This window comes from Orycteropus afer, unplaced genomic scaffold (assembly GCF_000298275.1).
Source record: "Orycteropus afer afer isolate SDZICR_OR568_19922 unplaced genomic scaffold, OryAfe1.0 scaffold00047, whole genome shotgun sequence".
Classification (NCBI taxonomy): domain Eukaryota; kingdom Metazoa; phylum Chordata; class Mammalia; order Tubulidentata; family Orycteropodidae; genus Orycteropus; species Orycteropus afer.
Genome location: NW_006921634.1, coordinates 6,871,737 through 6,897,449, shown reverse-complemented (window position 1 = coordinate 6,897,449; position 25,713 = coordinate 6,871,737). Strand labels below are relative to the sequence as shown.

The 25,713-nt window shown below is 40.2% G+C and overlaps 1 protein-coding gene across 1 annotated transcript in view; it reads right to left on the bottom strand.

The window, feature by feature from the left end:
- Positions 1-2,111: 2,111 nt before the first annotated feature.
- The window catches only part of PIWIL4 (piwi like RNA-mediated gene silencing 4), a 56,300-nt gene continuing 32,698 nt past the window's right edge, over positions 2,112-25,713 (bottom strand). Inside the window, exons 10-20 of the mRNA XM_007938101.1 lie at positions 25,313-25,430; positions 23,551-23,662; positions 20,447-20,631; positions 17,934-18,006; positions 14,050-14,250; positions 12,894-12,997; positions 9,282-9,349; positions 7,469-7,622; positions 3,619-3,744; positions 3,362-3,509; positions 2,112-2,228 (exon numbers count right to left, since the gene is read on the bottom strand). Of these exons, the coding sequence (XP_007936292.1) occupies positions 2,112-2,228; positions 3,362-3,509; positions 3,619-3,744; positions 7,469-7,622; positions 9,282-9,349; positions 12,894-12,997; positions 14,050-14,250; positions 17,934-18,006; positions 20,447-20,631; positions 23,551-23,662; positions 25,313-25,430 (1,406 nt within the window). The remainder of the gene's footprint in view (positions 2,229-3,361; positions 3,510-3,618; positions 3,745-7,468; positions 7,623-9,281; positions 9,350-12,893; positions 12,998-14,049; positions 14,251-17,933; positions 18,007-20,446; positions 20,632-23,550; positions 23,663-25,312; positions 25,431-25,713) is intronic.

The following is a 25,713-nucleotide window of genomic DNA, read 5'->3' as shown; positions in this document are numbered from 1 at the left end:
CTGGACTATTCATAAAGTTGTGCAGTAATGTATCAGACAGTGCTTCTCTGCTATTCATAAGGTTTTCCCTGGCCAATTCTTTGAGAAGTGGATGGCCTCCTCCATCTTCCTAGTCTGTCTCAGTCTGCAAGCCAGGCTGATACCTGTGCATCAGGCGCACCCCACTGGGTTTGAAACACCAATGGCACAGCCTCAAGACTCACAGCAATACTTCACCACAGTAGGACAAACTGACAGAAAAGTTTGTCTCCCTTAGCTGTTGGAAACCCCTCTAACCACCCTAACCTGGATCCCTGTGGCTAACTCCTTGATTTGTTCCAGTTCCCTTTGCCTTTTCTGTCCTCTCCCTGCTTTCCACCTCACTGCTTGTGGGGGGTGGCCTGGGTTCCCTCTCCTCACCTGGGTCCCTGCGGCTGACTCCTCAATCTGTTCCAGTTCTCTTTGCCTTTTTTTGTCCTTTCCCTGCTTTTTGCCTCACTGCCTGTTCTTAGGTCCCTGGAATCCAAATGAGAATGCTATCACTTTAAAATCCAAAACGGTTGCCACTTTAAACATTCAAAATGGCTGCACCCTCAGTCACTTTAAATATCCAAAATGGCCACTTGTAAACAATCAAAATGGCTGTGCCCTCCAGACACAAGAAGGTCAGTAAAAAAAAACAAGAAAACTTGCAATATCTGGGGATAGGGCAATAAGAGAAAAAAGGCAGAGAAGGAAAATAATGAAGAAAAACATGGGAAAAATGCACAAAGAAAACCAAGGAATGGGGTTAACCACGAGAAAAAAAGAAGGAAAAAAAGTTGCAACCAGGAACAGGGAAAAGAAAAAAGGTGAAAACTAGGACCTGGAAGGGGGAGAATAAAGAATAGTAGTAAAAAGGACAAAAGTATTAATAATAGTAGTACTTTTAAAACAGACAAAAGCAAGCAAACTAAAAACCAGAAAAAAAAGAAAAAAAAAAAAATTGGGGGAAGGCAGGGCAGGGCACCCAGGCTCCATCCAAGCACACAGAGTGGGATGGAGTTCCTGCGGTCCCAGAAGGTGGGTGGGAGTGGGGGATGGCTGAACCTCCATTCACCAAGCGGGTGTGGAGTATTATAGTAACAATACCCCTTGTTGCAGGAGTGGGACAGAGGAAATACCTGGGGCAGTGAGGTCCCTGTTGGGAAGGAAAGGATTGCCGTGCGGAGCCCAATGTGAGTGGCAGGTATTGGCAGGTCTTTAGGCCTTCAGGTGAACTGGGAGGGAGAGGAGGAGGAATGGTCGTGGAGCCGACCTTGACTCACAGCACCCAGTGTGTGTCAGGGTGGACTTGCACCCCACGGGGGTTCAGTGACTGATTTTTCAGTCTTCCCAGGTGCCTCTGGGTGGCCCAGAACCACCAACCTTTCAGCTGGCAGCCAAGTGCGTCAACTTTATGTACCACCAGATGCTCTTAGGGGGGTATATATAGTGGAACCTGTAGGAGTTCTCTTCTGAGGTCTTCTGTTTTCTCAGTACAGTAGGAAGCAAAGTCATCACCAAAAGTGAAACAAAGTCCCATCAAGAGGGCAAGTGAGAAGTTCTGTTTTAAAAATATAACTCAAAGAGTGAGGGTGACATGATGTGGTGGGTAAGAGTCCTCACTGAAAGCATTTATATGAGGATCACGTGTAACATTAACTTGAACAATAAACACATATATGACACTCTCAAATTTCTTTATTTTCTAATAATTATTTAAACTATTCTACAAAATGCTTTGTAACATTATCTGTTTCAGAAAGCATCTGCAAAATTTAGGATAGGAACTGGATCCCATTTAACTACAATCAAAACACCATGCAAGCACACTGATGTTCTTAGAAGGTATTTAGCTTGTGGAATTCTTTATAGGCAATGGTATATTTTAATTCCATATACCACATTGTGAATTTACATTAAGCATATAAGTCTTTAAAATAAAATAACACACATTTCTTTTGAACCCCTTCATAAAAAAAATTTAAAAAACAAACAAACAGACTCAATCCTCCTGCCCTAGTTACAGCCTTGAGCTTATGGAAGATTTGCACAAACTATCCCAACTACTCCTCAGATTCTTCATCCAGAGATACCAGTGGTTCTTCCCATCACAGGTAGAAGAGAGAATTGGCTAATTCCAAGCTTGGTTCTTTATGAATGCTTTGTGCCACCAGAAAGGTCAGCTTGTGTGCATACTGGCAAGGGGCTGGGATACTGATTAAGCCCTGAGGAGGAAAAAGTATTGATAAAAATTAAACAGGTCTTCGGGTGAAGTGATCTTTTGTTTGTACTGTTGCTTTTTCATCTCAGAATGAAATATAATATATAATGAATATACAATATAATGTGTTTCTGGGTCAACGGTAATTAAACTCAACCAAAGAGGCAACCTTGACCACTGAAAACAAACTCACTGGGTAAGATGGGGTGTTGTGGGGGCCAGTCTGGCTTCCTGGGCAGGAAGTCATCACATTTAGGGCTAATCTAAATGTCCTATGAGGCTCAGAACAAACCTTGGCCTTGGACTTTGAGAGCATGTCTTGGCCTGGTACATAGAAACACAGCATAGACTCATGACGATGAATGCTTTCCCACCAGGCATAACATCCAAATTGGCTTCAACTTCTTCATTTGTAACATGGAAATACTAATACTTACCTTGACTTCTTGCCAGGCTTGCATAATATAGTGTACACAAAAGTCTTGTTGATGTTGTGCTTAGTTGCCATTGAGTTCAATTCCAACTCACGGCGAACCCGTGTGCAGTGGAGAACTACTCCCTGGGGTTTTCAAAGCTGTGACCTTTCAGAAGCAAGTCACTAAGCTTCTCTTCTGAGGTGCCTCTAGGCAGGTTCAAACTGTCTACCTCCTGACTAGCAGCCAAGCACTTAACCTTCTGCCCCACCAAAACCAAAAACCAAACTCATTCCCATCGAGTTGATTCCTACTCATAGTGACCCCCTTTAGGGTCCAATCTTTACGGAAGTAGATTGCCCAGTCTTCCTTCCATGAAATGGCTGGTGGATTTGAACTGCCAACCTTGGTCAGCAGTCAAATGCTTTAGGCGCTATGCCACCAGAGATCCTTGCTGTCCCACCTAGGGACTCAAAAAAGTCCACTCAAAATGATAAATACTAATAAATAGATATTTATAATATTTGTTAATGCTATTTTGTTTCTATCACAGACTGAGAGCTTGTCACTGTGGGCTTAAGGGGTCCCTCATTCATTTTCATTCCTCACTTGTGAAAAGTTTGGCATTGGGTTAGGCCTAGGGATACAAGGGTGAATTGGGTGACAGTTCCTGACTAGGAACATTGAGGATCAGTAGTTACATAATTAAAAAGCTTTCACTTACCGGCCAATTGTAATACAGGTGGCACAGTTTAAATGTAAGTCTCTGCATATGGTCTGGCTTCAAGCCATTGTCATCATAAATGACATTATAGTAGGTAGGGTTAACAGTTCCCCGATGTGCCACCTGGCTGATCAAGTAAAAGTCATACCTGGGAGAAAAATGCAATGAATGAGGCAAAAAGGCAAACAGAATAAGGCCAAACCTAAACACCACACACGGAATGTTTTCTAAAAATTTAATTTTCTAAGGATACTTGCCAATCAGGACGGGTTGCTTCTGAATCGACTACAGTGCCAAGTGGTGGGTTCTGCAAAGTATGGTTCACTTCCGTAAAAAACCGTGGCATGCATTTCTTCCTTACCACAATTACTGACAGTTTGGAGCTTGGGAAAAGAGGCAAAAATAAGAAGAGAACAAACACCAAGTCATGTAGTTTTCTATTTACTTTTTTGTTTTGTCATTTCTTTAATGAAATAAATAGTCGTTTATTAGAAAAAGAAAGACTAAAAATTATTCACAATCCCTCTTCCCCCAGAAATATAAAACCAAAAAACCCACTGCTATCAAGTCATTTCTGACTCAGAGCAACCCCCATGGGGTTTCCAAGGCTGTAAATCTTTCTCCCTTGGAGCAGCTAATGGGTTCAAACTGCCAACATTTTGGTTAGCAGCAGCACCACCAGAGCTCCTTGTTGTTGTTGTTGGTGTGTGCCATCGAGTCAGCCCTGACTCATAGCGACCCCTCCTTGGGTTGCCGAGGCAGTATCACTACAGAAGTAGATTGCCCAACCTTCCTTCTGAGGAGTGGCTCCTTATACTTTTTTAAATTAGGGATTTCCCTTATCTGTCACAAACAGATGGCTGGTATACACAGTCATTTACCTAGTTGATATCACTTTATGGGCGTATTGGGGAGGATGGTTAATAGAACCAAACTCCAAAAAATCAAATTCACTGTCGTCGAGTCGTGACCCCTCCTTGGGTTTCTAAGGTGTTATCTCTATGGAAGTAGATTGACCAATCTTCCTTCCAAGGAGTGGCTTGTGGGTTTGAACTGCCAGCCTTCTGATTAGCAGTCAAATGCCTTAGGCACTATGCCACCAGAGCTCCCAGGTTAATAGGACAATGAACTTCAATTAGCACTTCTGAAGAGATTTTCCAGAATTATCTATCTATGGAGAAGTTTTGGGTTTTGTTTTTTTGCTATTAGTATAGTCACTCTATTTCTACCTTTGCTCTTCAAATTTATTTTTGAGTAACAAAGGAAGAACCACTAATTCCTCTGACTCCTCAAATCCCCCCTTCTGAATTACACAAAACTTGCCTGGATGGATGAATGGACAGACCAAATAGACATTTTACCCAAGTGATGAATAACCAAATGTTAAAGTTAGCATTTGCTAAAGCCATGGCCAAATCCAAGCATGTGTCACCATGGAAGGACTCTCTGGGATGCAAGGATCAACATGAAATTTCATTTTATGCATTGTAATTACTTTTTCATATTATTATTAATGTTTCTGATATTGAATTTTTTTAAAATTTCACATTCTAGTGCAGGAAAAAGGAGCCCTGGCGGCACAAACAGTTGAGCACCCTGTTGCTGACTGAAGAGGTGGCGACTCGAACCTACCCAGTGACTCCGTGGGAGAAAGACCTAGCAGACCAGAAAAGGTAACAGCCAAGAAAGCCCTATAGCGCAGTTCTACTCTGGTACATGGGATCGCTGAGTAGAAAATGACTCAATGGCACCTAACAACAGCAACACATGCAAGAAAAGTAACTCCTCACACTTCAGCTGCTAATGCACACCCACATTCCTAAAATGCACACTTGTGATATTAAATATATTCACCTGGAGTCAGTGGAGAGTGAGATTTTTAGGTTAATTCTGGCAGTTTGGGTGCTGTTGATGGAGATACTACCTGCCTCCAAGCTATGAGACTTTCACTCCTCTCTAACAGTAACTGACAGAGGTCCAGATTTAGCTCCTCTGCGAGTCCTGGCTGGGCCCCCTGGGTTGACAGGGCTGATGCCTGGTGCAATACTACAGACAGAGCTTTGTGCACAACTTAGAATAACAAACTTTCCAAATATTTTAAGAAGGAGGCTTAAGATGATCATCCTCCACCATTTTCCATTTCTAATATTCTCCTTGTACTTTCTGTTTCACATAATTACTTAGTTATGTCACAATTAGAAATGTGATGATGGAGCAACACATGCTTGGTGTTTAAGATGGTCTGATTCCCACCCATCTCAGCCCTTATTACATTCATACACACATTACTGTCAGCACTTTCCAGAGATCTAACTGCATATCAGAATCCCTGGGTGGTGTCAATGGTTAACGTGCTCAGCTGTTACTCAAAAGGTTTGAAGTCTGATTCTACTCTGCAGCACCTTGGAAGAAAGTCCTGGCAATCTCCTTCCAAAAACTCAGCCAGTGACAATCCTATGGAGCACAGTCCCACCCTAACACACATGGGGTCACCATGAGTCAACTTCACAGCAACTGGCTGGTAACTGCATACCTTTGTGTGTGACTCAGAGGCTTCACCCCTGTGTTGGTTGGACCTCAATTTGAAACCACAGCTTGTTTTTTCCCTGACATATCACGTATGAAATGTCTCCATCTATTAGCACTCCTGCAAGCTTCCTGCTCAATATGTGTCAGCTACAGGAGGTTCCCTGCCTTTCTGTAGGTGACCCCACCCAGGGTCCCCTGAGCTTGCACCTCCCAGGCTATTTATATCAGACCAAGGCATTTGACTGCTAACCAGAAGGCTGGCAGTGGTTCAAATCCACCAGCCACTCCATGGAAGGAAGACTGGGCAATCTACTTCCATAAGGATTCACCACCTCAGAAACCCAAAAGGGGTCACTATGAGTCAGAATCTACTCAATGGCAGTGAGTTTGTTTTTTGGGGTTTATCCTGACTATGAGGAGCCCTGGTAATACACTGGTTAAGAGTCTGGCTGCTAATCAAAAGAGCAATGGTTTGAACCCACCAGCTGTTCTGCAGGAAGATGATGTAGCAGTCTGCTCCCTTTAAGATAATAGCCCAGGAAATTGTACTACTTTATCCCAGAGGGCCTCTGTGGTAGTTATGTTTGTGTGTCAACTTGGCTGATCCTGGTTGAGTGGCTGGGCAGCTGGTTGTAGTTATTCCCCATGATGAGACTGGCAATCAGCTCCATGGTGGATTTGAGCAGCTGAGTAGCTGCCTTTGGGATGTGGTCTGCTTCCTGTATATAAGGAGAAGCCTTGGGAATGGTCTCTAGCCTATGGCACGCTTGGACCCTGCATGTAGCCTTGTTGTTGCTCAGCAGCCTACCATGCTCTGCTGACCTTGGGACTTACAATGGACTTAAATTAATGGTCTGCTGTGTGATTGGACAACATTGGGACTGTGCCTTTTTACTTGTCAATCTTGGGCTTGTCAGCCTCAGCAGCCAGCAGCTGTCTGAGTGAAGAAACACCTCTAGCTCCAGTGAGCCGGGAGTCAGAGACAGAGCTGGACCCCAAGGTTGAGGGGCTTTCACCCAGCCCATAGAGCCTGGCACTTTTAACTTGGACCTAAAGCCTCCAAATTGTAAGAATAAACTCCTGTTTGTTAAGGCCAGCCCATTTGTGGTATATTTTTTGTCAGAGTGGCACAAGGTAACCAGAACAGCCTCTATGACTGGAATCAACCCGATGGCACCCAACAACAATATCCCTACTATGTGGAGGCCCTGAATGGTACCAACAGTTAACACACTTGGCTGTTAACCTGAAGTCTGGAGGTCCAAGACCACCAGAGGTACCTCGGGAGACAGGCCTGGAGGTCTGCCTCCAAAAAGCCAGCCACTGAAAATCCTATGGAGTGGATTTCTACTGTGACACGCATGGTGTCACCATGAGTTGGAAACCACAACTGATTTGGTTTTTAGTTTTTAATACCAAGTACTCTCCAATCTAGAAGAAATCAGCCCAGCTGCACTCACATGATACAGAAACAGATCAAAACTGCATTAAAAAGATACGTTTGCATACCTTGGGTTTATTAGTTCCAGTTGAATGTGCTATAATTGGGAGTGTGGTGGAAAGAACAATATGCAATACCTGGTATCTGAGCTGGATTCTGCCACACTGCTCAGCAGCTGCGGAACTTCAAATTCAACAAGTGTTTTCAGCTGACCATCCCCCACACCATCCCGGTACACAATTATCCGTGCTGGCAAACCATGGTTGTACTTGTACCATTTGTTGAGGGCTCCTGCAGAATTTGGTATTAGTAAGAGCAGAATGACTCATTCAGTGACAATAAAAAATAAAATTCCCATATATTTCAATGTTTAAATTTGCTATTTAGGAACACAGTAAAATAGAGTAATATCTAAACTGGGTTGTATTTGCAACAATATAAAAATGAGTAGAGTAACTTTAGGGAACATTCATGCATCTCCACTATATGAGGAATCAAGATGATTTCTATGGCATAATGTATTCTGAAACTTAGCATAGCTCGTTAGTAAAATTTTAATATTTAAGTAATAAATTAAAATTTAATTCATGCAGTAGATATAAAAATTCCCCAAGCCAAATTAATACTAATTTAGTTTCTTCAAGTCTTTAAAACCTTTCAACAGATATAGACTGGATAATTTTATGTCATCTTCTTCCCTAATGAGCATAAATATGAAACACAAGAAAATGATTTGGCTGTTCCTCTGGAAACATCTCCTTATACTGACTCACCCAATTAGACTCCAATTCTCACTGACTATACAAAATCTGAAAACATTTCCACCCACTCTAACTATAAATTACTTATAAAGCAGAGACCAGACAGTAACTCCTACCCAACAGAAACTTCAATAACAACTGCTAAAAAAAAAAAAAAAGTTTTGAAGTAAAGGAAAAGGAATATGATGCAATAATTCTTTTAAAGTATAATATTGCACAACTGTTTTAGAAGAGCTAACTTTCTAAGAAATTCATTTTCGTTAGGTACATGATAATCGTATATATAACATGCAAAAGACATATGTATACACACAAGCCATATGTATACCAAACACATATCCCAAAATACATACCACCAAATTCACTTTTTTTAGAAAAAAATATTTTTATAACCCCCTAAAGTATATAGATGGGAAAACGGAGATCAGGACAGTAACTGATTTGTACAAGTCTCACTGCTAGGGCATGGCCAAGCCAGCTGTGGGCTGGCACTGGTGAGCAGGTGGGGAGCCCCAGACTGCCTGTTCACTGCATCGCACTGTAAAGAGACCACCCTTGTCTGCTGTCTTTCACATCTTCCCCTGCTAGCCCACACTTTATCTGTTACCAAGGTACCTAAGTGGCATAAGCAGTTTGCACTCAACTGTTAACCTTTAGATGAGAGGTTCCAACCCACCAAGCAGCATGGCAGAAGGCCTAGCATTCTGCTTCCATTAAGATTATAGCCAAGAAAACCCTAGGGAGCAGTTCCACTCAGTAACACATGGAGTCACCAGGAGTTGAAATGGACTAAGCAGCAACTAGTAACAACAACAATCCATTGCCACCTGTATCTCAGTCCCAAAGGCTTCTTCCCTATTCACAGACTTAACATTGCTGTCATAATCCTAGTTCCTCCAGGGTAAGATTCTTTTGGCCTTCACAACACTTGACTGGATGACCACCAGCAACTACAAACTCTCCTTCCTCCTGGCTTTCTATTATCACACATAGACAAAAGGAAATTCTACACAGCTTGACCATCAGCCTGAGTCAGCACAAAGCTCTCAGAATCTCCAACTGGGTGACAGCTGACACTGGCAGGATTGGGAAGTGTGTTTCCACCCATCTAGACTGCCATAGGCATGTGGATCTTGAGGCCTGAAGGAGCAGCCCTTGGAGCCCATCATCAATGCTATATTTTTAGTACCAATCATGAAAACTTTTAAGCAATCTGCAACATCAGTTGTTCTCTGAAGGATACAGCGGGAATACCACCTAAAATAAGCAGAAGACAAAAGCAAAGTTCAACACAAATTTTCTACAATACACGTGGATTGGTATTAAATTAAGAAATGGACATTATGAGTAAAAATCAACGTTCATGATTTTGTACATGCTATATGATCAAAATTATATTAAAAAGTCCCCTTCCACCAGAAAAATAAAAAAAGAAATTTACTAAAATGAAACTCTAAAGCATAATGTTACTATCAGACATCCCATTTCAAATTCTGGCTGGTATACAACCAGCTATGTGACTTTGCAAGGAATGCTGGTGGTACAGTGGTTAAGTGCTCAGCTATTAACCAAAATGTTGGCAATTTGAACCCACCAGTAGCTCTGTGGGAGAAAGATGGGGCAGTCTGCTTTTATAAAGATTACAGTCTTGAAACCCTATGGGGAAGTTCTACTCTGTCCTACAGGGTCAGAATCAACTCCACAGCAATGAGTTTTGGATTTATGTGACTCTGTTTTGTGAACCTAACCCTCCGCTTCCTTACCTGTAACAAGGAGATTCATAAAATATTAATTACTCATAGGGTTGTTGTAAAAATTAAAGTAAATAATATACATAAAGTACTTAGAGCAGGGCTTGGCATATGGTAAGCACTAATAAGCAGAGGCCACTAATTATTATTATTATTATAAAGGAATCTACAAGTTTAGCGGTAGATCTTCTAGTTTCGAAATATTCAAAGATTTCTCAAGTATAAATTTCCATTTCTATAGGTGAGACTTTTGGGCTTGAAACTGTAACTTGATTAATGTATTTAGATTTCAGCTGTCTTGCTAAAGGCATCCAGTAATTAAAAGCACTTAGGGTATGAATGGTTGCACCACTTAAGAATGTAATCAATATCACTGAATTGTACATGTAGAAATTGTTTAGTTGGTGTATGGTCTGCTGTTAATATTCTCAAAATTTTTTTAAGAAAGTGTTATAGGACCAAACACAGGTCCCTGCCCAGTGCACAGTGAGGTCAAAACAGTTTACACACCAAGTGATTAAGAGGAGAGAAAATTATTTATTGCAAAGCGGCAATGCAAGGAGTAGAGCTATCCTCATACCCAGATCAGACTCCCTGAGGTGCCATGAAATACAGCTTTTGTAGGTTTCGGAAGAGGGGGTTATGCATATTCACAAAAGGTTGAGGAATTTGGGGCGTGAAATGGTTGACAATTGCCCCTGAGGTGGATGAATCACACCAGCTTCCTGTCATCAGCTGAAAGGGGCTTGGGCAGAGGGGAGAGTGTCCGTTCCCATTAACTTTTGTTCCTTTCTGCCCTACTGCGCATGTCCACAGGCCAGAGTTAATTTACAAGTCGTTTTCTAAGACACTTTTAGCATGGCTATCACCTGCAGGAAAGAATGTTTTCCTTCCATTCAGTTCTTTACACTGAAGACTCATCTGTTGGGATGGGGAAATAGTTGGGGGTAATTTAGTTTACTTATCTTTTTCCATCCGGACACCAGGGTGGGGAAAATAGTTTTTATTTTACTTGGTTTCAAAAGCACTTGGAAAATGACATTCATAACTTAGTGGTAAGTATTTACCAACGCCTTATTATGTTTCTCTAAATATACGCAAGGAGCTCTGGTGGTTCAGTGGTTAAAGCATTTAGCTGCTAACCAAAATGTCAGTGGTTTGAACCCACCAACCACTCCTTGGAAGATGAGGCAGTTTGCTTCTGTAAAGATTTACAGCCTTGAAAACCCCACGGGGCAGTCCGACTCTGTCTCATAGGATGACTATGAGTCAGAATCAACTTGATGGCAATGGGTTTGGTTTTGGGTTTTTAAATACATGCAATAATAAAGAAATGATTGGGAAAGCTGCTAACAAATTGCAAGTCCCTTATCTGCTTGATTAAGGAGCTGACTTGTACCTAACAGGTCATCATATGAGTTGGGCAATCTATTTTTGTCATTTGAATGATGTCAACATGCATAAAGAAAGCACATGCCACTTCATCTTTTATTCCAGAGCTTTCAATAGCATAAGGATCTTTTCTCAAAAGCTGGAGGCAGAGGTGCAGATAAAATCCCCAATTTACTGGCTCACCTAATGAATGTGCTCATGCTGCTGCTGTGTTAGAAAAGTGGTGATGTAATCAATGGCACATTGAAACCTATCAGCCAATGCATATTTGCCTCCACTGCCTTTTAGACTAAAGTGGATACTTCCAACTTTGTTAATTCTTTCGCACAGAGACTGGACTAGAAAAGTATTGACGGTTATGATTATCAACAGAGTTCTGATATATAACTGGGTGGGGAGGGGCAAGTATCTACCGAGCAGAAGATAACTTGTTATAGGGACTGCTATTGTTGGTCTTAATTTTAGGTACAGAAATAAAGATGTAGGCCTGCAGGTAGGTAATGCTGCTGCTTTCCCTGCTTCCTACAAACCCAAATATATATCTGGCCATAGTTTAATGGAAATAGCTTAAATGTGGGAAGAAAACATTTTGCGAACAGTTTCTACAGCTTGAAAACACAGCTTAATTACAAATGCTAAACAATTCTAAGAATTACCATTTAATGAGAACTATGAGGCAGTGTTTAACATGTTATCCCTAATCCTGTCTATGTTTGTAATAGCTGGATGAATACCAACCACATCAAGTGTCTGAGTATTAATAATAATAATAATAATAATAAACCCACTACCATCAAGTCGATTCTGACTCATAGGAACCCTATAGGACAGCATAGAACTGTCCCATCGGGTTTCCAAGGCTGTACATCTCTAACAGACGCAGATTGCCTCATCTTTCTCCAAAGGAGCAGCCGGTGGGTTTGAATCACCACCATTCAGTTAGCAGTCAAATGCCATAACCACTGAACCACCAGAGTTCCTTAAGTATTAATAGCAACAATAAAACAACAAGCATGTATTGAGCATGCAATATTCCAAGCACTTTATCTCACATAATACCCATAAATGTCTTATGAAATAGGCAATATTATTATCTCCATTTTATAGATGACCATGTTGGGTGATCTACTTCCATAAAGATTTACTGCGTCAGAAACCCAAAAGGGGGTCGCTATGAGTCAGAATCAACTCCATGGCAGTGAGTTTGGTTTTGGGTTTGATGTTGAGGCACAGCAAGGTTAAATGACTGTCTCAGTTAAAGAATAAGTCAGTGGCATATCAGGACACAAATCCAGGATTCTGATTCCAAAGATCAGCTGCTTGAAATAATGAATGCAAAGTACCTAGTACAGTTCAGACACTCAGAAAATAATTAAGTACACAATAGTTTCTATACACACATTATTTTGTAAATATGATTGGCACATGATCAATACTTTGTTCTAGTGAATGCATAAAAATAGTTTTCTAATGAGGGTATACATTTTCCCAATATTATAAAAATGTTTTTATATGTAAACACAATTTTTGACCGTAAATGTTGGTGTTTAAAAAATGAGTGAATGATACAAACTATTGCTTGCTATTATGGTCTTTAGTTAAACCACTATTAATAGTCTAAATAATTGAAGAATATATTAAGGTAATTTTAAACATACCTGGTAATTCCGGGGTTAATGCTGGCCACAAATCCAACCACTGCCATCCTCTTGTTCAGAGTATCTTTACAGACATCAATACCAACCACCATCAGGGACTTTAACTGTAAAATTAAATTTTTCATGATCGAATAGGATAAGGTTGCATTCTCCGAACAATGATTGAATTTGAAGTTTTCCAAAAACTGTCCCAGTTACTAAATTATTTAAATTAAGATACGTGCCAGGAAGATTAAGGTCCAAATCAAACAGATTATTCAATTAGAAACCAAGGAAATTTAAAGACAAGGGAGGAATTTGTTGCTTAAGAGACTCATTAGACAAAAAAAGCCATCATCTTCTGTGGGGGTGGACAAGGGGTACTAAAGGCTGAAGAGATTTTGGGAAAATGGTTAGCCCATTTATTCCTTGTCTCTGGGTGGAAGGAACCTGATAAGTACTTCCTTTCCCCATTCTGTTCTTTATTGCTAAGGAACGCTCATTCGACCATAGGCTTCCAGGAGAAGCATTGGGGGTAACTACACTCCCCCATCTGGTTTTGGAAATGTAAGGCCGTGAACAACATTTCCTCATTTCTCATTCCTCTCATTTGCAGCCCCAGGAGTTGTATTTCAGGAGAAAAAAGGATTTTCTCAGTTTGGAGTTCAGATCATAGGCTACACCAATTCCCCGAGCTTTGAGGAGGGCGCATCCAGTGTGCAGGGCTACTCTGAGAGTGAGCACCATGATGAAAGCAGGTACACATGTTGTTGTTATTTGCCATGGAGTCGAACCCGACTCATAGCGAACCCTCCTTGGGTTTCCAAGGCGGTATCACTATGGAAGCAGTGAGCTAAAACACTTATTTTAATTAGTGATTTAAATGATTTAATGATTTAGGAGGACCCAAATCAAGTCCTTCCAAGTTTATGCCCACCTAGACACTCTTTTATAAAATATCTTAAGTGCTCAGTTTAACTGAAGCCCTTTGAGAACAAGGTCCAGGCCTCACCTTCTTTTGCATATCCCCACAACGGCTTCTATAACACCAGAACCCAGAACACACACACCATAAACAAACAAAACAAATAATTCTAGGATCATATGAAAATCTCCTTCTTAGATTTTTTTTTTTTTAATTGACTGGTTAATCAGGAAAATGTGACAGATTCCTCACAGGTATCTCCACAGCCCACAGCTCGCCTCCGAGTTTACAGGTCACCTGCATGGCAATTTTGGTGGCAATACTCATCATCATTCCATGTTTATTCAGAGTCCGAGTAAGCACACACTGGCTCGGTACTGGGCAGTCCGAGCTCAAGTACTTTTTAATGGAATCATAGTAGCTCTTCTGATTAGAGGACAGAATGCACATCACCTAAAAACAAGAAAACAAAGAGGGAATCACTTTACTTAAGTTTGGAAGTAACTTGTTAAAAAAAACAAACACATGGATTCTCCATACATCTTTTGCCCCTAAGCTCCAAAAAGCAAATATGAACATATCTCCAGTTCTCTAATGACAATCTATGCCACCTGAAATGCCTTTTCATCAGCCATTCTCTGTGCAAAGTCCTATTATAATTTTGTCCACCCTCCCCGGTATGTCCCTTCCTTCCTCATTTTTTTCCTGACTGGATTCTATTATACCAGACCAGTTGCTGTCGACTTGACTCTAACTCATGGTGACCTCACAAGTTGCAGAGTGGAACTGCTCCATAGTGTTCTCAAGGCTATGATCTTTGGAAAGCAGACCACCAGTCTTCTGAGGCATCTCTGGGTGAGTTTGACCAGCCAGCCTTCTGATTAGTAGCTGAGTGTTTAACTGTTTGTGCCACCCAGGGACTCCTGGATTCTGTTAATCTTCTCAAATTTCCTTCTGATCTAGCTCTTTCTCCAGCTACTCCCCTCTTTTCAGTGACCCTTTCCTGTGGTTCTCCAGCTTTCATTCCCACTGCCCAGTACATCAAAGATAGGGCAGTTGAAAATTAGCTTAAATTATGTTGCTTTTCTTACTAGGTACTAGGCATTTAAGATAAAGGAAACAAACAACAACAGCAACAAAATTTTGTTGTTTACTGGGACTTGAGAGTAGAAATATGAGGGAAGGGAAAATAAGGAGAAGGAAGCTTCAGGTTCTCCAGCATTTTAAATTCCACCCTATCACTGTCACGCCCCTATTTTCTATCTCGTGTTATTACACTGAAGTACCTCTCCTGATCTACCTACAATTTCTGCCCAGCTTTTATTCTCTATCTTCAAACACCCCTAAATAATAGTAGAGATGAGCACTGTCATGATTAGCAGAAGTAAACAAATTGTCTCATCTATAGACCTGTTTGAAATCATAATATCACAGTGAAAATTATTTACACCTAATTAATTCAGTGGGGAAGAAAAATACTTTTTAAATATCAGCAAAATTCTCTTAGGGGCCGTCCTTCTTCTCATCCTATGAATCTGAAGCCAAGCTATGTAGGTGGCAGAACAAAGCACTGACTCAATGGGTACTGGGCCATGAGTGGATGGTTACACACAGGGTGTACGGCAAGGAAGCAAATACGTGGAGGATGACAGGAACCATCTTTCTCACTGAGAAGAGAGGCACAAATATGAAAAGGGGGAAAGCTTTCGTGTGGTGTTAGATTGGAATTGGAAGTATGAGCACATGTTTTCAATATATACAGGTACATTTAGTAATGAAATAGATGTAGATGTATAAAAATGGATGTCTATGTCCTTGGAAGGAAGATGGGGCAATCTACTTCCATAGTGATACTGCCTCGGAAACCTAAGGAGGGGTCGCTATGAGTCGGGTCTGACTCGACGGCACATAACAACAACAACATGTAAATAGACAAGTAGCTCTGGTGGCACAGTGGTTAAGGCATTTGGCTGCTCTCCAAAAGGTTGACGTTTCAAACCCATCTATTGCTCCATAGGAGAAATATGAGTCAGTTTTCTTCCGTAAAGATTTACAGCCTTGGAAACCCTATGGGGCAGTTCTACCCTGTCCTATAGGGTTGCTATGAGTCAGAATTGACCGGATAGCAGTGGGTATGTAAATAGACACATACACACCCATATTTCCTAGCTGTGCCCACTTGGAACACCAGGGGGCAGCAACACCCCAATAGCAAATAAGCACACCTAGTGCCCAGATCTTGGTTTCTAAGTATCATTCTCTACCAAAAGGAATTAGAGATCCCTGGAGAAATATCCGATTCCATGGCTGAGTAGCAAAACCATAAGATGAACCTGAAATATGTTATTGTACTGGAAACTAAGGAAGTAGTCCAAGAAAGATGGGGCCATGTCAAAAAGCCACAGATGACACTTTGAATGAGGCTTCCATTGGCAAAATCAAAGACAATTTGAGAATTAAAATAAATAAAATCGGTAATGGACTACTACCCAGAAAATAACATAAGGATTCATGAGTTCATAACTGATATAAATAAACAAACAAACAAATGAGAACAGAAAGCACTTTTCAGTATAATTCTATTATTACTATAACAAATGACAAATTGTGCTTTTCTAGTTTAACATTACCTAATAAATGTAGAAGGAATGACAGAATTAGAAAACTACCATTTGGCAACCATCACAGTAATAATTGGTTCAGGCCAAGAATCATCAAAAGCTGCTGAAACTAATGGGTAAAAGTTTAATAAGGAATAGGGTGTTTACATAGTCTCAAAGTACATCCCCAACCAAAAAAAAAAAAATTATTAATTACAAAGAGAAAAAGAATAACTTCACAATAGAGAAATCTGGCTGATACCACCTTATTCAATGATCAAAGTTAGCATCACCATAATGGGACAGACATAAGTAGCACCGGTAGGATGCAACAAGGATATGGCATCTTTGCTGCGACACTCCAGCCAAACACACATAACCTGAATTTAATTACAAGTAAACATCTGACAAATCCAAATTGAGGGACATGATACAAAATAACGGGCCTGTCCTCTTCAAAACTGAAAGGTCTTGAAAGTCAAGGAAATCTTGAGGGACATGTTCCAGATTGAAAAAGAGACTAGATAAACAGGACAACTAGGTGCAATGCATTAGGTTCTTTTACTATAATGGACATTACTGGGACAAATGGAGAAATCTAAATGGGGTCAGCGGATTAGCTAGTTGTACTGTTTGTTTAGTGACTTTGATGTGGGTCCTATGGTTACGCAGGAGAATGACCTTGTTTGCAGGAAATATGCACTCAAGTATTCAAGAGTAATGAGTGTCGTGTCTGCAACTTATTCTCAAATGGTTCACAGAAATAATAAAGAATTGGGATGAGTGTGTTATGGAGGTGAGGAAAAGAGAGGGAACAGAGAGAGGAAAAGCACTACAATACAGCAGGAGGCTAAGGCCCAGGAAAAGAGTAAAATAATGCCAAGAAATGAGAATGGTTGAGAGAGTTTTAGGAACAGGGATGTCCATTTCAATTTGTCTGAAATAATGGGATGGGATATAATCATACTTTGGCCCCAAACCCTCTGCCAAATCTCTCTCTCTCACACACACACACACATATACTTGTGGCACTTTGGGAAATGGGGCAATTGGTGATGTCCCACAGGGTGATTTACTGCAGGAGGAAATGGCACTCATGAAGGTGAAAGAAGACAAAGAGCAGAGCAAGAATTCAGAGGAAGTAGGAAGTTAGGGTCATAGGTGACCGGGAAAACCAAAACCCTCCAAGAACCTCCTGAAACACTGGGAAGACCACTGGGTGTCCCAACATTTATGAGATAAGGTAGGAGGCATTTTCTCTTAAATCTTAAGTAAAAGATGACCCCCCAATAACAGAACATACACAGACACCCAAGGGGGGTAACAATAAGTATTTAGAAATTAATATTAGAAATATAAAGGGAAATAAATATTATTGATGAAAATGCTAGGATGAATATTTTCTTGGATACTTTGGAAATGCATAGCGTTTTGCAAAGATGTTATTCATAAGTTTGTTCAAATTCTTTCTTTCAAGACTGTTAGAGCAAAGAAAAAATAAAACATATTAAAACCAAAAATCTATCTTATACTTACCAGCTGAACATCAGGATCAACATGTTCCTGTATAGCTCTCAGAAATGCAGCTGCAGTTTCTTGTACTTTTATGCTACATAAGAAGATTAATTTTGAAGCCATATTAATTCCTTTCATAGTGAGGCATGATCATATGACATGATACAAATGGATATTCATACCAGACTAGTGATTTTAGGAATAAATCATTAGAGAAAAATTTAAACCTTTTGAGTCTAAAACTGTTTCTCCCACTAGAGAATATGCAACAAAACACTTGAAAATCATTTTTCATTAGCTTAAGAAACAGAATTAGTAGAAAATGTAATTATCTCAATTGTACAGAACCCCTACAGTGAGTAATTCTGTTATTCCAAATGAGGCTCAAAGTGAACTTGTGAAATCACAAGTCTCAAAATATCATACTATCAAGGTCTGAGACAAGGTTCAAATTAAACCAGGATTAAGTGTTCGCTAATCTTGAATGTAGGAGCTCTGATAGCATAGTGCCTAAGACACTTGACTGCTAACCAGAAGGCTGATGGTTCAAACCCACCAGCCACTCCTCGGAAGGAAGGTTGGGCAATCTACTTCCGTAATGATACTGCCTTGGCAACCCAAGGAGGGGTCGCTATGAGTTGGGTCCGACTCGGCGGCACATAACAACAACAACAACAACAATCTTGAATGTATATGAGAATTGTAAAAGAGAAATTTAATAATCATCACCTTAATGAGACTAAGACTGTCTAATCTGCATGATTCAGACAAAACAAGTTTCTTTCCTTAGTGGTAGCTTATTTGGAGCTTAGTTTAGGCTCCTTAACAACCTTAATCAATCATTCAATCAGCAAGCACTTATTGTCTACTCTATAACACTGCACATGGGAGTATACAAGTCTACTTTCTTTAAGAAGGAGGCCTGGTGGCACAGTGGTTAAGAGCTCAGCTGTTAAGCAAAGGTCAGCGGTTTGAACCCACCAGCCGCTTCAAGGAAAAAGATGCAGCAATCTGCTTCCATAAGATTTACCTAAATCTTCCATTAACATTGTTACAGAGATATGTGAATTCCTGCAGCATTTTTAAACAGCTAAATGATTCTGACTTTTCCAATTCAGTATCTTACATGCAGACTCAGCTATTTTACTATCCATTCCTACTAAGACCACCAGGCAAATGATTTTAGATAAGAGAAGCATACTGAAATCTAAAGAGTAAGTGGATACATCATGGGGGAGGGGGAGGGAAAGATTGGATTTTCAAATAAAACAGACCAAGCCAGAACATGGGCACTGGCTCCCTCGTGGAAATTGTGTGATAAAGAGGCTGTGATGATGGCCTCAGGGCTGCTGACTGGCTTCTTTCATTAATTTTTTCCTGCTTTCATTAATCTTTTTCTGGTGGGTTAAGAGAAATTAGAGCAGGTGAAACTCAAACCTGGTGATTTGTTAACAGATGTGATAAGAAGAGAATTCTAAACTACATGTAAAGTGAGACATTTGGACTATCTGTGGTTTCCAACAATGCTTGCACTACCAGTGCAATTAATTAGTAACCGTATGTTAAAGAATAACTTTCCACCCTGCCAATTAGGACATTTGTACCTCCACTATAAGAAAGAAAAAGAAGTATAGTAGGTGTTTGTCTTTTCTAAGCATATCACTTCAATAAAATGAGGCATCACCAACTTCATGGCTTTTCCAGGCTTTTCTAAAGCAGAACGATACTTAAGTTTGAGTGTGCCTGTGTATGTATCCTTTCTAGACTAAAGGCAACTTACTTCTCTTTATCAAGCCCAGCAACTGGCATGTTGTTGTTGTTCTGTGCTGTCAGACCTGACTCAGAGTGACCCCTCCTTGGGTTTCCGGAATCACTACGGAAGTAGATTGCCCAACCTTCCTTCCCAGGAGTGGCTGGTGGGCTTGAACTGCCAGCCTTCTGGTTAGCAGGCAAGTGCCTTAGGCACTATGCTACCAGAGATCCTTGCAATTGGCATAGTATCTAGCATATTGTAGAAACTCTGTAAATGTTCAAAGAATAAATAATGACTTTAGTTTTATCAGAAAACTATCTAAATTTTTCATCTTATGCTACAGTAACAGAAAAGTTTTCTATTTTACATTAAATTTTAAAGCACCACATCTATCAAATAAAACAGGAAATGCAACTTCTATTTTTAATTATCTTGTTTGCAGTTAAGTTTTATAAATAACTGATATAAGGTAAGAAAAAGAGTTGAAGAGTCTTTATAGGTTTATTAAAAATTTATCCCCCAGCTATTATGAAGAAGATTTTGAGGTAATGACACTATTGTTAAAGAACTGTGAAAACATACCATAAAATCTATTTTAACTTAATAAATATTTTATCATTAGAAATCCTTCTGCATATAACTATTTCCTTGGCACTTATATTAGGAAACTTTACTGAGATAAAGAAACTTTTGTGGATATTTCAGCCATTATTTCCTACCTTTAACCAAACCAGGATAAGATATTAAAAAACAATTGAGATAACTTTCAGTATATTCTCACATTTTAGGGTAGTCCACATTAAATCCCATGGGACTTCCAACTCTTCTCAAGCAGCTCAGAAAGCTCTCGGTCACATTTTCAGCTCTGTTACTATATATAAGCAACCATTTATTCAAAGATGGTGCATTTAAAATCTTGCAAGTTCGCATATCCTTGGACCAATCGGCAGCAGACTCTGGTTGACACTGAGAAGTAGAATGATCATGAAATGACTGGACAAATTCATTCAGAGAGCAACTAAATAAAAACAGCATGAAAATGGCTCAAGTTTATCATGAGAAGTATCTGTATTTAGTACAGTTTGCTATCCACAGTCTTAAAGCTGTAACTGTTTAAAGTCATAGGATCTGACTTTAGAGTAGGAAGGCACTAGAAGTCAATCCTCAGTGTGCCAATGAGAATGAGACGTAGAGTGGTTAAAAAACTTTCTTAAGGTCATTCAAACATAGGCGTTACACATCTGAACAAAATACATGTTTTCACTGGTTGCATGACCTTGGGCAAGTCCTTTTATTTCACGGACCTCCAATGCATGCAATGAAAGGGGTCTGCTTCAAAGATCTCTGGGGTTCCCTTCCAGCATTAAAAATCTAGGACTTTTACTATGAGTGGCTCAGGCAAGCAGACTGCCCAATGTGGTTCCTTGAGACCATCTCTTTACATTAGGCATACAGGTATCTCAAGAAGAAAATGCTTATTGTTGATACTTAAGGTATCAATAATAACTCTACAGGACAGTTAAGAATGTACATTATGCTCAAGAGAAGTTGCATCTAGGAGCAGAGATGAAGCCATGATTCAGGATCCTTTCTCACTCTTTGAAGTTCCTCAGGTGACCAAAAAAGAAAATAACAAGCTCCCTGCACTGAAGAAAGGGCAGGCTTTAGACAAGTCACCAGCCATCTGCTTATACCCATGAACTGGAATCAAATGGAAATGCCTTTGGTGTGGAAAACCAGGAAGAATTGCTGGCAGAATTAAAAGGGATCATACTATAGTCTCATCTCTTGAGACTCAAAGCATTGTCTATGGACTAGTAACTGGGACATCCCCAGAGAGCTTGTTAGAAATGCACAGTCCTGAGCCCCACCCCAGATCTACTGCATCAGAATCTATAGGTTAACAAATTCTCCCTGGTGATTCATAAGTACACCACTGTTTAAGAACCCCCTTGTTTTACTGATGCAGAAATTGTGGCTAAGAGAAGTTATGAAACTAAGTAGTACAGTCACAGGCTTAGAATACAGGTTTTGTGATGGTGCAGCCACTTCCACCAAGGGTTCTGACTTTTGGCCACCACCCATGGCATGCTTTGCCATTAGGTGGTCAGGCGGGGAGTCAGCCCCTGGGGGCAGCCTTAGCCTTAGAACACAGGGAGGCTACCCCTCCACAAATCTTTCTACTGAAGCTAAGGCCCATTCCTTTCCATTACATCCAGTATGAGGAGAGCCACAGCCCTCTGACCTACAACACTTCTACCTGCTGTCATCTTGTGGACAGTGGGAGGAGACTCAGGACAATATGCCCAAGGCATACCCTGAGGTCAGTGAAGCTTTAGTTTGCACAGCTGCTAAGACCCAATTTCAGAAAAGCATAATTGGACAAGAAGTCAATGGCATGGTCATATGTAGCCAACCACCACCACCTCTAGCTACGAGTTCTCCTATTTTAGTACCCCTCCATATGAGACCTATTGCCATAAAAAAAAAAAAAAGACAACAAAAGCTCTGACAGATATGATTTTACTTAGAGCTAATAAAACAGATTATTTTAACTATTTTAAGTCCCACTTCACATGTGGAACTTAGGGCTTGAAACTAGACTTGCTCTCAGCGACCCTTGACCAAGATCCTAAAGAGGACCTGTTTTTCGTACTTAAAAATTTTTATTTTGTTTTCAAAAGTAGTTTTCCCTCAGTTTCTTCAATAAGGGTTTTCATTACTTAGATTATCAAAAAGAAAAGATGAAAAAAAAAATGCCCATTCTGTCAATATGAAACATTTGTCATTCAATTAGATTAATTTAAACATGTTGGTTGTTTTTTTTTTTTAAATACTAAATAAAGGCAAGAAGAGAGTCTTTAAAAATGAAATGAAATGTAACTGGCTCTAAAAATGGGCAAAACATGGGAAAAGTACCACAGTAAAGCACAATTTTTGCAAAAAATAGACTCGTTTCTTCAACGAAAGCCTGAAAGAGGCAATGATTTGAGTCTTCAGGTTTTACCATGACCCTTCCCCAGTGTTATGTCAAAGGATGGGTTTTGTGTGGATTTCTTAATTTTTATACCAAGTAGCATTTTACTTTGGAAGATTAACAGACACAGAAAGTAAAAAACCAATTCTGGTATCAGGAAACATATTCTTAGTTACCTTCACCAGTTGATAGAATTTTCTCATGTACTGTGACTCTTATCTATATAAGAGTAATACAATGGTTTGAAATATTTTCTAATGTTTCTTTAAACATGACAGTACACTACACTGATCAGCCAAAATATGTCTAATGGATGCCACTAAGCCCACACACATTCAACTCTCACTGCCATCGAGTCGATTTGACTCACACCAATCCCTCCTTGGGTTTCTGAGGTGGTATCTCTACAAAAGTAGGTTGCCCAATCTTCCTTCTGAGGAGTGGCTGGTGGGTTTGAACCACCAGCCTTCTGGCAGCAGTTGAATGCCTTAGGCACTACACCACCAGAACTCCCACACAAGTCCACTGTAAAAAGGAAATCACAGGGGACCACAAGGCTTAGGACAAAAGGTGAGCAGTGATGTGGCTGGGGAGAAGCCAAATGAATATTATGAATCAACTAGTCACTCTGCAAGGAGCCCTGGTGGTGCAACAGTTAAGCCCTAGTTGCAAACCGACAAGTTGACAGTTTGAACCCACTTAATGGCTCTGTGGGAGAAAGATCTAGAAATCTCCTCCTGTAAAGATCACAGCCTAAGAAACCCTATGGGGCAGTTCTACTGTGTTACATGGGGTACTGTGAGTCAGAATCAACTTAACAGCACCCAACAACGAGAGTCTAGTGAATAGTCAAACGTACATATCTTCAAGTGGATTCTTTTGAATGAGAATGAAACCTCACAACTTACTACTTGGTCTTGCATTAATAGTTTTTCTAAAGGCAGCACACGGCCAGTCAGAGACGTCTGGCATCCCAAATGCAGCCCCCAGGTCTCCAGCTCGAAACGTGCATTCTTGTTTCTGTCGATAGATTTGAGTTTTGAATCATTAAAGTGCTTATTTTATAAAGAGTTTTAAATCATTTGAGATATAATTATAAATTACTAAGTTGTTCAGGGACAAATTTTTCTGTTTCTTTAGGATTCCTGGCTTCTATTTCCCTATACCTTTCTTGTTTTTCTTATTTTCCTATTCTTCAGCACACCTACAAAGCAATTCATGATTGTTTTTGAGCAATTTCTTTCATGAACATGACAACATAATGCTCAGAATCATGAGAAGATGGTGCCATTTGGGCCATACAGGAATGGGAAAAGGCTTTCAGTTTGGCACAATGATCATTAAAAAAAAAAAAAAAAGAGTCATAGAGCCAAAGAGACCTGGGTTTAAGTCTTGCTCCAACATTTAATATTATGTGACCTTGAGCTAACTATTTAATCTTTGTAAGCCTTGGTTTCCTTATTGGTAAAATGTAGGGATAATAAAAGTGGCTACTTCAAAGTGTTGGTTTAATGATTACATATGACAATAAAAGCAAAGTGATTAGCACAGTGTCTTGCACGTGCGATGTGCTCAGTAGATGTGTAATATTATCATCCATATTAATGAATTTATTGACACTCAGAGTATTTTGAAGTTTCTGGTTATGGAGATCCACAATATTGTCATTTCAACATTTCACCAGCCATATTTTAAGTGCCAAATAGCCACATGGGAATAATGGTTACAGTATTGGACAGTGCAGTTTAAGTCAGAAGGGAGAACCAGGGGGAAGGTGAATTTTCCCATCACAAGTTCAACAAATTGTCACAAACTGAGGGCAGGAACTCAGTCTGAGAATCAAACTGGCTGAACCACAAAAGCACAAAGGTGTTGCCGAGTTTGAAAAAAATATATTCTGGGGTTTTTCTAATGTTCAGTGTGCTGATGCCACTATGTTAAGATCTGGGCATTACTGATCCTGAACATTGGGGAGCTGAGGTATTTGTTGCTTTGCTTTTTAAATTAGAACCCTTTTCTTCATTCAAGATTTTATCAAGAGGCTCCATGTTTTAGACAGATGAAAAGAGAGCTGTCTAGCTCCCTAAAGAGGGTGGTTCAGTTACGAGCATGGCCTCCTACCATCTCCCTACAACCTGCTAGCCCTGAGGCATCTCAGAGGATGCTCTGGGCTCAGGACCCCACCACCCAAAAACACCCTTCTCTGGATCAAGAAGAGTAAGATCATTTCATCCTATATGATGGCACATCCACTACCACCAGTTGGCATTGACTGGACCATGACTCAGCAGACCCACAGGGTTTTCAGTGGCTGATTTTCCATAAGTAGATCACCAGGTCTTTCTTCCAAGGTTCCTTTGCTGTTGTTGTTGTTATGTGTCCTCGAGTCATCTCCGACTCACAGCGACTCTGTCTCGGGTTTCTGAGGTGGTATCTCCACAAAAGTAGATTGCCCAATCTTCCTTCTGAGGAGTGGCTGGTGGGTTTGAACCACCAACTTTCTGGTTAGCAGTCAAGTACCTTTAAGTGGACTCAAACCTTTCATTTAGCAGCTGAGCACATTAACCATTTACACTACCTGGGGTCTCCATATAGAACATTCAATTGTACAAACTAGGCCCCAGGCAGAGACACACTAGTTCCAGAAAGGTGTCCTGCCCACCACAGTACCTCTGAATATCGTCAGCAAGCCTGGCCAGCCGCTGCTGTCTGCTCAAAGGACTGAGGCGTGTGACTTCAGCCAGAGCCTTCATCATATGGAAATCAGAGACTGCCTGGCTAGTTAGCCCTATTAAATGTAAACAAAAGCAATGTGAAAAAACAAACAGTGTAACATGTCACCCAGCCCATCTCAGGCACCACTTAATGTTTTCACTTAGACTTAATCAGACCAGCCACCTGCACGGCACTGTCCAAAAACTGCAATTTCTTTTGAAGAAATGTAATTTTAAATTTTCTAGTAGCCACATTTGAAAAATTAAAAAGAAAACAACATATCCAAAATATTATTTCAACATGTAATCAATATAAAAAATTTATGAATCAGATTCCCCTTTTCTATGCTAAATCTT